We start from the raw sequence: 12,853 nt of genomic DNA, 5'->3' as shown, positions 1-12,853 counted from the left end.
CTCCTCCCCCTCCTCCTCCTCCTACTACTCCATGATACTACTAATAATATTTGTTGAGAAAGTGTGCTTTTAAAGGCATGGATCTAAATAGTTGTTCTTTCTTTGATATAAATTTCAATTCTAAATGGACTGCACTTTGCTCATACCTGTCCATCTGGGAACAGATGCTAGAGATGCACAATCCTTCATCATACGCTCGAACACCAATGCCAGGAACTCTCTCGCTCTCTCTCTCGCTCTCTCTCTCGCTCTCTCTCTCTATTATCATGGATTACGTGGACCAGTCATCATCAAAATACTAACAGCCACTAACTTACAAAATTAAATAATATGAAAATTTCACTGGACGGAAATACTGGAGAACAGACTTCTTAGATGATCTGCTTGGACAATTAATCTCACAGCAGGCCATATTGTTACAGATAATCTGCATTAAAATGCTCAGAAAGGACAGGTGCGGTCATCCACTAGCAGCCATGGCTAGCCGTGTCTGGAAGCAGAGCTCTGAACTCTTGGCTCAGCAGCACACAGTAGCTCTCACTTAAAGCAACCATGCCCCTAATTTTGTATAACTTTATGACTGAAAACATCTTAAACTCATGAGTTACAAAAAAGTTCATCTCTGTACAGATGTCATGAAGGTGGAAATTAGCTTGAAACCAAAACTGTTTTTTCTATCAGGCTTGTAAACATGTTTGTCTTCTGAAGTCGGACATTTTAACATGGGCCTTTATGAGAATTTGCTCGTGTTTTGGAGCCAGCCTCAAGTGGCCATTCAAGGAACTTTTTCATCTTCTCGGTCATTTAATTTTTGAGGGGCAGAAATTGGCGCTTGCTCTGCACCTGTCGTGCTTCAGTTTAAAGGAATAGACAGGTGCCTCGCCAATTGGTTGATATTCCATTGGGACTGCAACACACCCATCCCTAATGAACATAGTAAATCCAGCCCCTTTGGCTTTGTTACAGGTATTTACCATTGCTTAAATAGCAAAGTTTGCCAAAACATGCCCCGACTGGACATGTACCTTTTTGTATAACTTGTTTTTGCATCCATCATCAAGATAGAGCCCAAAGTCACTTAATAAGCAGGTATCAAACCACCGACACATCAGTTAATGGGCATACTGTTCTACATTTCAGCTACACTCACTCATAAAAACTCTAAATTAAAACAGATTATTGACTTTCTGCAGATAGTCTAAATAAAAGTCTGTTGTCTCTTGACAATAGGTGTGTCAGCATTGGTACATAAGAATGGTGCATGCTCGCTGCAGAGTTGCTCTAGCAACAGCTGATTAGCTCCAGAAACACTTTAAGCCAGTAAGTGTCATCCAGCCTAAGTTGAAATGGATTCTTCTCACTGATAATTACTCCAGCTTTTTTCATAACAGTGCAGCAAGAGTAGGGGAGCCAACAGAGGAGAATAATTATAGGTGTGGAAATAATTAAATTTAGGTGGGCAAGTGTGAGAAAAGAGGTACCGAGGGGCAGGCACAGCTTGTATTAAACACACAGTTGATGAGAGTGGACCGATATGGAAAACTGTGTTTGTAGCAATCACACAACAAGTACGTACATTGAAATAGGATGGCTTTTAATTGATCTAATCTGCTGCCAGGAAGATAAATGAAGGTTTGCCAAAAGGACATACGCATTACTGTTTAAGTGTTCATGAATACAGTATATGGAACCATCATAGCCATTGTTATGAGTCGCTAATGGATAAAGTAAAATTCCCTCATGTTTAATGCAGCAGTGCTGTGAGGCAGGAGGTTTACTCTTAATTCAGTTTGAGTACATGTTGTGGGTTTTATCTTGTATCAGCTATTTGTTAGAGGAAAATCACGAGACATTTAATTTTGGACTGTTTTGCCTTTCATAATAAACAGCCTCAGCGTTATTTTAAAGCACTGACATGGCATTTACAGTTGTGGTCAGACGTTTGGGGACACTCATCATGGACATGAACGTCATAGCAATATTGACCTTCAAATGATTTCTTTGGACTTTCCTGGGGAATGATTGTACAACCCCAATTCCAATGAAGTTGGGACGTTGTGTGAATGTAAATAAAAACATAATACAATGATTTGCAAATCCTCTTCAATCTATATTCAATTGAATACACCACAAAGACAAGATATTTAATGTTCAAACTGATAGACTTTATTGTTTTTGTGCAAATATTTGCTCATTTTGAAATGGATGCCTGCAACACATTTCAAAAAAGTTGGGACAGGGCAACAAAAGACTAGGAAAGTTGATGAATGCTCAATGAACACCTGTTTGGAACATTCCACAGGTGAACAGGTTAATTGAAAACAGGTGAGTTTCATGATTGAGTATAAAAGGAGCATCTCCAAAAGGCTCAGCCATTCACAAGCTAAGATGGGGCGAGGATCACCACTTTGTGAACAACTGCGTGGAAAAAATAGTCCAACAGTTTAAGAACAATGTTTCTCAACGTGCAATTGCAAGGAATTTAGGGATTCCATCATCTACAGTCCATAATATAATCAGAAGATTTAGAGAATCTGGAGAACTTTCTACACGTAAGCAGCAGGACCGAAAACCAACATTGAATGCCCATGACCTTCGATTCCTCAGGCGGCATTGCATTAAAAACTGACATCATTGTGTAAAGGATTTTACCGCGTGGGCTTAGGAACACTTCAGAATACCATTGTCAGTTAACACAGTTTGTCGCTACATCTACAAGTGCAAGTTAAAACACTGCCATGCAAAGCAAAAGCCATACATCAACAACATCCAGAAACGCCGCCATCTTCTCTGGACCCAAGGTCATTTGAAATGGACAGATGCAAAGTGGAAAAGTGTGCTGTGGTCTGATGAGTCCACATTTCAAATTGTTTTTGGAAATCATGGACGTCATGTCCTCTGGACAAAAGAGAAAAAAGACCATCCAGATTGTTACCAGCGCAAAGTTCAGAAGCCAGCATCTGTGATGGTATGGGGGTGTGCTAGTGTCCATGGCATGGGCAGCTTACACATCTCTGATGACACCATCAATACTGAAAGGTACATCCATGTTTTGGAGCAACACATGCTGCCATCCAAACAACATCTTTTTCAGGGACATCCCTGCTTATTTCAGCAAGACAATGCCAAGCCGCATTCTGCATGTGTTACAACAGCGTGGCTTCATAGTAAAAGAGTGCGGGTACTAGACTGGCCTGCCTGCAGTCCAGACCTGTCGCCCATTGAAAATGTGTGGCGCATTATGAATCGCAAAATACGACAACGGAGACCCCGGACTGTTGAACAACTGAAGTCGTACATCAAGCAAGAATGAGAAAGAATTCCACCTACAAAGCTTCAGCAGTTAGTGTCCTCAGTTCCCAAACGCTTATTGATTGTTATTACAAGGAAAGGTGATGTAACACAGTGGTAAACATACCACTGTCCCAGCTTTTTTGAAACGTGTTGCAGACATCCATTTCGAAATGAGCAAATATCTGCACAAATATAGTAAAGTTATTTATATTTTACACAACTTCCCAACTTCATTGGAATTGGGGATGTATATTCATAACTGTTTGAATGACTTGCATCAACAGTCACTGTGTACATCTTTAACCTTGACCTCTAACCTTGTTGTTTTCCTTTGTCATTCATTTCAAAATGAGCAAATATTTGCACAAAAATAATCACCTTTATCAGTTTGAACATTAAATATCTTGTCTTTGTGGTGTATTTAATTGAATATAGGTAGAAGAGGATTTGCAAATCATTGTATTCTGTTTTTATTTACATTTTACACAACGTCCCAAATTCATTGGAATTGGGGTTGTATTTGTTTGTTTTTTACCAGGGAGCAAATGTTCCATGGTTTAAAAAAAAAAAAAGGTTATGAAACAGTGGTAAAAAGTCATCGAATACTTCACAAATAAAATGAGGTCATGTATAATTAATGAGTATTTATTTAAGAGTCATGCAAAGTCATGTAAAAAAAAACACTACAATCTGTTTCAACCACTTGTGGTCAAGGCTGACGCATTGCAAAAAGATACGTGGAGACAAGCATCATAAATACAAGTACATCCAGTAGTACTATTAAGGCTCAATCCAATGCTCTCCCATCGACTAATGGGATTGGGCCTAAAAGTCATCATCCCATAAAATATGCATCAGATTTCGGCCCTGATTTTATGCAAACGCAGCCCTACAAATGTCTTATAAACAACAATAATCACTGGAGAAGGTTTTTTTTTTTTTTTATCAACCATCTTTGTGTCTGGTTCCTGTAGATGTTAATTATTCTATTTTAATTTTTGTTTACAGAAAGAGAATGACTATTCAAGACAGCCTCCAGCACCCATGGATCAAGGTTAGACTCTGCTTTTTGAGACATGACACATAAAATATGTATAATCTTTACAATAATTTAATAAATATATTTGGATTTTAAGGTAACAATTGACTGTTGACATGTGAGGAGTTTTCAATTATACTGGTAATTCTGTGCCATATTTGCTTTTCCAAGAATCTCATCTTTTTTTTTTTTTTTTTGGCAATATTTTGTTGTATTTGTGAAACCAGCCAAAAGACACTCAACAAGCACTGAGCCGAAAGGAGTCAGCCGTCAACATGGAAAAGTTCAAGAAGTTTGCAGCTCGAAGAAAATGGAAAGTAAGTGTTGTTGCATGCTTCATTAAAGTATGGTAGGCATGATATGAGGGTGAACAGTTAATCATCACACACCCAAAATACTTTGCTTGTTGCCACACCTACACCTTACTTGTTGTGTCTAACAAGTTGCCACAGATTGCTCCAGGTGTAACTTACAAACTGCGTCTGCTTTCATAACAACCTGTTTGTTGAGGTTCACCATGATTGTCAAGATGACAGTCAAGTCCAGGTTCAACTGCAAATTAAGAAAGACATGTTACTAATACCTTGTATAATTAATTCAGACATGAACGTTTTCTAGAAATTACCATGTTTTTGATGTAGCTGTTTATACTGGGCACTGTCATATTGATAAGTTTTGACTATTTATGAGCCTTACTAAAAAAAATGTTAACTGTAGTTAAAGGCCCTCTGACACGAGCATGACTTTGATTCACACACTTGCATGACCTGTGTCGTGCAGGAGAGTAAACTCGTCTTTAACGGGTGCAGACTGTTCGTGAAAAACCTGCACACATACATGTCGTGCTACGTGGCACGATCTAATCACCAACACAACGTGCAGCTCGTCAAGTCGAGTAAAGAAGTGAACAGAGAGAGTGGTGATGTCAGCGGATAGCATCAGAGTGTAGCTCATCTGAAGGATTATAACGAGATGTTAAATCTATGAAAAACACACTTTAACAGCTGCACACAAGAAGGAAAGAACACACAACTGTTTTACCAAGCCATGACAATGTAAACATGACAAATAATTACCTTTTTAGATGGCTCAAAATGCTTTCTGCAGCTCATTAGGCACACGTGAACAGCTGAAGCTGAAGTGGTCCTCTGTGATTCAGGAAGCAATTAGAGGCTTTTTCAACAGCCAGTTTGCAGAGAAAGTGATTAATCCGGTATGAAATAATTATTTTATATACACAGCGTCCAGCGCAGAGCTCGTGGCAGGCAGTGGAACAACGAACAACATCCAGCTGGGAACACAGCGGGTGGGATCATCGCAAAGATGGCGTGCAAGTGCGTGAATAAGGGGGACTTAACAGTAGTATACATCTTCGCACATCACCACGTGCAGTCAAACTCGCAGTGATCAAACATTGAAGATTAGTCGTTGACTATCAATGCACTTGAGGCAAACAGTTATGGATGTCCTTAGCATTCACTGTGGTTAGTGCATGATAATCGTAATTGCTAACACAAAGCCGCTTGTGTTAATGGTAACCCCAGTTAGCATTTACTTTAATACAGACAGTCGAAAAACATCTTTTGTCTTGTAAAGTAGTAGTATACACCACATACAAAATATGATAATTCCTGAAAAACTTTCCTATCTGGTAATTAAGCCTGTGATCTAGTTTGTATTTTTAGTCATTCATCCATTAATGTGCTGCAGCTTATAAGCCAAAGTCTGGTTCTCGTGACAGAAGATTTAATCAACTCACTCAGATGCCTTACTTATCAGCTGCATAGTCTCTTCCTTGTGGGAAGTTTCCAAGCAAAATGGGCTGGATAATCGCTCCATGATAGTGGCTCCTCCCGGTTGGACATAGTCAGACAATCTAAACAGGGAGGTGTCAGGGATGGGGAACATTGTAGTGTGATGCTCAAACCCCCTCAACTGGCTCATATTGATGAGAAGGTGTAGTCCACCTGGTAATTTCCTTTCTTACTTTGCATGTAACCAAATTATCAAAAGGTTTCTCAAAAACCAATTTTTTGTAGATCTTTCTATATCTGCTTTGTGTACTTCAAATTTGATTTTATGGCCCAGTCACATGGCACTTAACGAAGGGCAACGAAGCCCTGACGAAACAAGAAATCTGGACTTTCGTTGACTTTCGTTGGCATCGTTTAACCTTTGCGCAGCTTTGTTCCTGCAGCTGGCACTTCGTCAGGATTTTTAAACTGTTGAAAAATTTGAACGAAGGGCAACGAAAACCTCAGTTTGTCTGTGTTTTGTTTTGCTGTTCTTTTTTTTTTTTTTTTTTTTGAACTTTTATTATAACAGTTCCTTGACTGATAGTCACACACTCACAAAGACACAATTACACTTGCCATTTGTTATTATAGACATGGTTTAAAAAAAGAGAAATAGCATTAAAAAAGGAAATAAATAGGCATCAGTGCACTCTAAATTCCCAAAATCTCAAAATAGGTGATTACAGATGACCATTTCCTTAAGTATGTCTCTCTCTTAAGTCTTAGTATTGAAGTGATGTCTTCCATACAGTTCACAGATCTCAGTCTTTGAGTCCATTGTTCCAGTGTTGGTGGAAATGGTTTAAGCCAGTTAATGGTGATGATTTTATGTGCTATTAACGCAAGCACTCTTAGCATGTATGTTTTGTCCTTATCCAAACCACCAGGTATTGTACCAAGCAACATAACCAGTGAAATATTAACTGGTGTATTAACATCCAAAATCTTTTTTATTTCTTTAGTCACCTGTTCCCAATAAACAGTTAGCATTGGACACTCCCAAAAAATGTGCGAAAAATCACCAATTTGTCCACACGTTCGCCAGCAGAGGGCACTGGTGTTGTTGTTATAGCTGGCCAAAACAGTAGGTGTCTTAAAAAATCTAAGTCTTAATTTCCAGCTAAATTCTCTCCAATTTGGACTGCTTAAACATTTGTGCCAATCCTCCCATGATTTCTCTCAGTCTATGTCCTCTATTATAGTGTTAAGTTCCAATTACCATTTATTCTTCGTATCTAATATACTGTCGTCTAGTTCAATACATATGAGTTTGTATAAAACTGATATTTTCTTCTGTATTTTTTTGTCTTCTACAATCTCTATCCAATATTGTTCAAAATCTGTTGGATGAGCTTTAATTTGTTCAAATTCTTTGTGTTTCTCAAGATAATGACGTATTTGAAAGAATCTGAAAAGATTGTTACTTGGAATATTGAATTCTCGTTGTATCTGGAAGAATGATTTGAGGGTTGTTCCTGAAAACAATTGACCTATCATTTTTAGTCCTCTGTCTGCCCATTTACTAAAGCCACCATCTTGTCTCGCAGGCAAAAAATCTGCTATATTTGTTATTTCTAAAGCTCTAAACAAAGCTAAGGGTAATTTAAATTGTTTCCTAACTTTCTCCCACACACCTAAAGTAAATGTGATCCATTCATTCAGAATTTTAAGTTTCTTCCATCGTTTTCTCTCCATAAATAAAAGCGCTGATATTGGCCTATCTGGAACTGAACTCTGCTCTAACTGAAACCATCTCGTGTCAGTATCTGATTTACACCATGTGACCACAGCTTTTAGCTGAGCAGCCCAAAAATAACTTTTAAGATGTGGAAGGGCTAGGCCACCCTTACCTTTTGGGGAGCAAAGAACGTTGAGTCTCACCCTGGGGCATTTGTTTTGCCAAATGAATTTAGTTAAAAGCTTTTCCAGGAGTTTGAAAGTGGTATGAGGCACTGTAACTGGAAGAGAATTAAAAAGAAAAAGAAATCACGGCAACACATTCATCCTTATAGTTTCTGTCCAGCCTATAAGAGACAGAGGGTGTGTCTGCCAATTCTCTAGATCACTTCTCACTTGGAATATTAGTTTTCCATAATTTGAATTGTAAAGTTTTGATGTGTCGGGTGTTAAGATAACTCCCAGGTATCGGAAGCCCTCCTTTGACCATTTAATTTAACATCAGAGTTTAATTGACACGGCCATTGTCCTGAAATCATCATAGCCTCAGATTTTTCCTTATTTACCTTGTAACGAGATACGTCACCAAATTTGCCAAGACAGTGCATGAGCGGGGGAATAGAATCTAATGGATTTTTTATGTACAAAAGTATATCATCAGCAAATAAAGATATTTTATGCTCTATGCCTCCTTTATCTATAATGCCAGCTGTTTGATCATTTATCCTTATCCATTCAGCCAGTGGTTCAATGCTGAGAGCAAACAAAATTGGAGCGACTGTGCTGCCCTGCCTCACTCCCCGTTTTACCTTGAAAAACTCCGAACAGTAACCATTAATTCGAATTCTTGAAATTGGATCTCTGTTTATAGTATTAATCCAACTGATAAAAGTAGGGCTGAATCCAAATCGTTCCATTGTATAGTTTAAATATCCCCAGTCCACCCTATCAAACGCTTTCTCAGCGTCCAATGCCAGAAGCATTGTTGGGTGGTCAGATTTTTTGGCAGTGGATTGGATATTTAAAGCTCTTCTGATATTGTTTGAACCTTGCCGTCCGGCTATAAAGCCTGTTTGATCAGGATTAATAAGTTTTCCAATATATAGTTGCATTTGCTTTGCTAAAATCGAACCTAGAAGTTTGACGTTGTTCCCTAATAAACTAATGGGCCTATAAGACGCACACTCTTTCTGGTCTTTTCCTTCCTTATGAATTACTGATATTATAGCCTCAGACCAGCTTTTTGGTGGGTCCCCTTCTTTTAGAGCATAGTTAAACACGTCACATAATATTGGGTTGAGTTCTTTTATAAATGCTTTATAAAATTCCCCACTTATCCCATCAGGTCCAGGGCTTTTGTGATTTTTCAGTAATTTTATAGCCCCTTCTATTTCTATTTTTGTAATGGGTTTAGTTAAGTCCTCTGCTTCAACCTGTGTTAATTTAGTCAAAGTCAAATCTTTAAAGAAGTTATCCAAATCATTAGTCGTGCTTGAAGTCTCTGGTGTGTAGAGTTTTTCATAGAATTCTCCAAATGCTCCTGCTATCTCTTTTGGGTGCAACACTTCCTTTCTCATTGAGGGATGAATTATTTTAGCTACAATGCGGCTGGTTTGGGCTTTTCTTAATCGAAAGGCCAGCAAGCGGCTTGCACGGTTGCCCATCTCATAATATTTTTGTCTGTGAAACGCAATGCTCCTTCTGCTTTATATGCCAGTAGTTTATCTAGGTTACTTCTTTCTTCTTTAAGTTGTTTGCTGTCCTTCTTGACATTTTTTAATCCTTTGTTTAGTTATTATAACGTTATTGTTTAATTTGACTTCGTTGGAGCAGCTGAATGTTTTCACACAGTGCAGAAGCCGGTTTGTGAGCGCTGAGGCTGCTGCTGCTTCATGTACCATCGGAAATTACAGGGCAAACTCAGCCTGCTTGCTTGGATTTTTTTATCTGTGTGGGGGGTCAGCTTCAAAGGGCTCAGGCACCTTACATAGGCCAGAATTTATCTTTTGTGTGGATATAATTAATTATTTCACCACAAGCAACTGTTGAATTTAAAACAACAAAAAAGTTGTGTAATCCGACAGTACTTGAATGCAGCATTAGCAGCAGCTGCTGCTGCTGTGTGCGCTTATTATTTTGTATTAAATATAACAATATGAGTGTAGGAATGACAATCCAGTCCTTCTGTACATGTGGCAACAGGCAGATGAATCAAAATGATTATATAAAGAGCTGTTCTGGAAGGAAGAATTCATGTTGTGGATCAGTGATCAGCTGGTGACATGGACTGATTAATTTACTGCTCTATATTCAATGATCTTTACACTTAGATTTAGATTTATTCTCCCTTTTGACAGTTTTCTGTTATAAATCAATATATATGGCTTAGAACATAATACAGTGATACAGCAGTGACCACAGCACACTTTTTTTTTTTTTTTTTTTTTTGGAGCAAGACGGAGCGCGCAGTGTATCGACAGACAGTGAGGATTCTGATGATGATGGAGATGATCCCTCTTTTGTTCTGGATGAGGAACCAGAGCAGGTTCCTCGTCCAGAGATCTCCACAGATTCTGTTTGCAGTTTCTCCAGGACTCATGTGCTATGAGCTCCATCCCAGCACCGAGTCCTGGAACTCAGAGATGCAGACACACACTGCTCCAGCTGTGGCTTCAGGCATGTTTCATTAAAGCGCCGAGATCGTGAGCTTCAGTTTTGTTAAGTTCCTCTTTCGTCCCTTTTGCACTCTTGCTTCGCAGGCTGTTCGGTGATAAAGCTCTTTCGTCCACCTTTTCTCAACGAATTGTGACTTTTTTTTTTACTTTTTCCCTTTGTTCAGGAATCGTTGTGTACAGTGTGACTGGGCCATAAGCAACGCATAGCAAAAATCCTTGTAGTTAATGTACAACTATAGAAAGACAGACTCAAGTCAGATACACCAAGAAGCAGCCAAATGGTTTGTGGAACCCTCTGAACCCCAAGTTGTTCCTGGGTGTTATTACTCCCATCGCCGTTTTTCCTCACTGTGGGTTCATGAGACATTTTTCACTGCTCCTGCAAGTCCTACGGGAACAGCACAGTCATGGTTAGAAGTAGAGCAGACTTAAAAAGCTATTTTTTTCCACTATAACACACTTAAATATTTTAAGTGAATTTGACTAAAATTGAATAAAGATTGAATTTATTTATACATTAGTCAAAGTGCCCATAAGTGTGACCGATATTTTGCACTGGTGACCCCTCGTGTGCTACATATACAATAAATATGTTTAATTTTCTGTGATATTTTCCCTCTCCATTGTCTCTTTTCATAGCCAGAAACTGTAAAAATAAAAAATATCAGGTTTTTAAAGTCATTGACCTATGTGCACTGATTGCTTTTGTTAGGAAGAAATAACTAATGATATTTTATCAAAATTATTTAATTCTACAGCTTCCATTTAAAACGACATAAAAAATAAGCTGTTTGGACTATGCAGATCCTGTTTAAAAGAAAAGAAGAATCTGTGCTCCCAACACAACTGGGAAGCCTTGAATAACTTCGCTGACACAAACAGTAATGCGACAAAAATTTATCTGAATTGTAGGATGGAGGACAAAGAACAGCATGAAAAGAACAGACAGAGAGATAGAATGGTCTAATCGTGCTATTTATGTATTTATTCGTTTAGTATATATATACACACACACACATATATATATAATATAATATGTGTGTGTGTGTGTGTGTATAAACATGCCAGGAGGCTGTGGGGTTTGTAACACAAACTTATTAACTATGTGACTTAAATGAATTTAAATGCAGTCATAAATTGGATTATTATTGTTCACTTTGCTTGATTTGACTTAACCTTGTTTCATCCTTGTAATTATTAATTCATTTACAACCATCCTCCTCTTTTCCAGCAATCTGTCCGACTGATTTCTTTATGCAACCGCCTCTCCCGCTCCTTTCTGTCCAGAAGTAACATCAGCGTAGCACGCAGTGATGACACATTGGTAAGACTGCAAACACAGCTTCTCTTATTTACTCTGCACTGAAAGAATGTCCAAAGGGCAATTAAAAGAAATCACAACACACAACTGATTATCATTAATACAGCTGACATATTGATCCACATTGAATGCGGTAATACCATCAAGACTGAGAACAGGACACATCTAATCTTGTGATTTCTGAAGCTTGTTAATGACTTTTTCTGCAGTGTGTTCTTTCAGTGCAACCCCAGATTCTTGGATAAAGCTTGGCCTTTGTACCTCAGCAATCTGAGCATGTAACATGAAATTGTGCTCTTTATTTGCACAACTGTTGCATATGTTTATAGCTTCTTCTTGAAATTGTAGGACTTCTTATGGGTGCAACTTTAAAGCCCAAGTCACACTGAGGCTTTAAAGGACAAAAGTCCTTTTTCCATCCACAAAATCAGTTCCTTGTCAGCTGATTTCCGGCAAGTTCATCAGAAAGCTTTGGACGTGTTCAAAACTTTGAGCTGAGCTCAGGCGGAGAGCTTTCCCGCTGCTTGGACATTTGATTGTCTGACTACCAGAGAAATTGCAGAAGAGGTGGACATCAGCACTTTTGCGACACATTCCACTGTTAGTAGTAGTCAGACGACGGTCCGGATCAACACAGCGTTCACTTTGGAAATGATCTGGTCGTTTCAGCCTGTCGATGGCCGCTCGGAGCACGGCGCGCCCTCCGCCACTGTGGGCCGTCTTTAATCCGGTTGTAATGCTCCTTAATCTGTGTGACGCCCAAAGTATCCTCACCGAAAGCCATCTGAATCTTCCGAATGGTTTCCACCTGGCTGGCTCTCACAATTTCTGGAAAAATTTGATTCAGTGCTGCTCCAATCGCTCAGCCATTTCCCTGACGATGAAAATCCGACGAGGTGCGTGGACCAGTGCTCACTCAAAGCCTGCCCACAGGTGAATGACGCAACCGACAGGCGTGAAAAAACTCACGCATGCGCACGAAGGTTCAAGCTTGGCTGATGCAAGCGCACATGATTCAAATCCATATAGTTTTTTAAAAAAATAAAAAGGT

At 38.9% G+C, this 12,853-nt stretch overlaps 1 protein-coding gene across 2 annotated transcripts in view; it reads left to right on the top strand.

Annotated features, from left to right (window-relative positions):
* dapk1 (death-associated protein kinase 1) overlaps positions 1-12,853 on the top strand; it is a 215,423-nt gene that overhangs the window by 144,636 nt on the left and 57,934 nt on the right. For both annotated transcript variants that reach the window (XM_034170809.1, XM_034170810.1), the window contains exons 9-11: positions 4,303-4,348; positions 4,561-4,650; positions 11,713-11,805. In XM_034170809.1, coding sequence (XP_034026700.1) covers positions 4,303-4,348; positions 4,561-4,650; positions 11,713-11,805 — 229 coding nt within the window. The remainder of the gene's footprint in view (positions 1-4,302; positions 4,349-4,560; positions 4,651-11,712; positions 11,806-12,853) is intronic.

The sequence above is a fragment of the Thalassophryne amazonica genome, chromosome 5 (genome assembly GCF_902500255.1).
Source record: "Thalassophryne amazonica chromosome 5, fThaAma1.1, whole genome shotgun sequence".
NCBI classification, from domain to species: Eukaryota; Metazoa; Chordata; class Actinopteri; order Batrachoidiformes; family Batrachoididae; genus Thalassophryne; species Thalassophryne amazonica.
The sequence above is the reverse complement of the archived record's forward strand: the minus strand, read 5'-3'. Positions and strand labels throughout refer to the sequence as shown.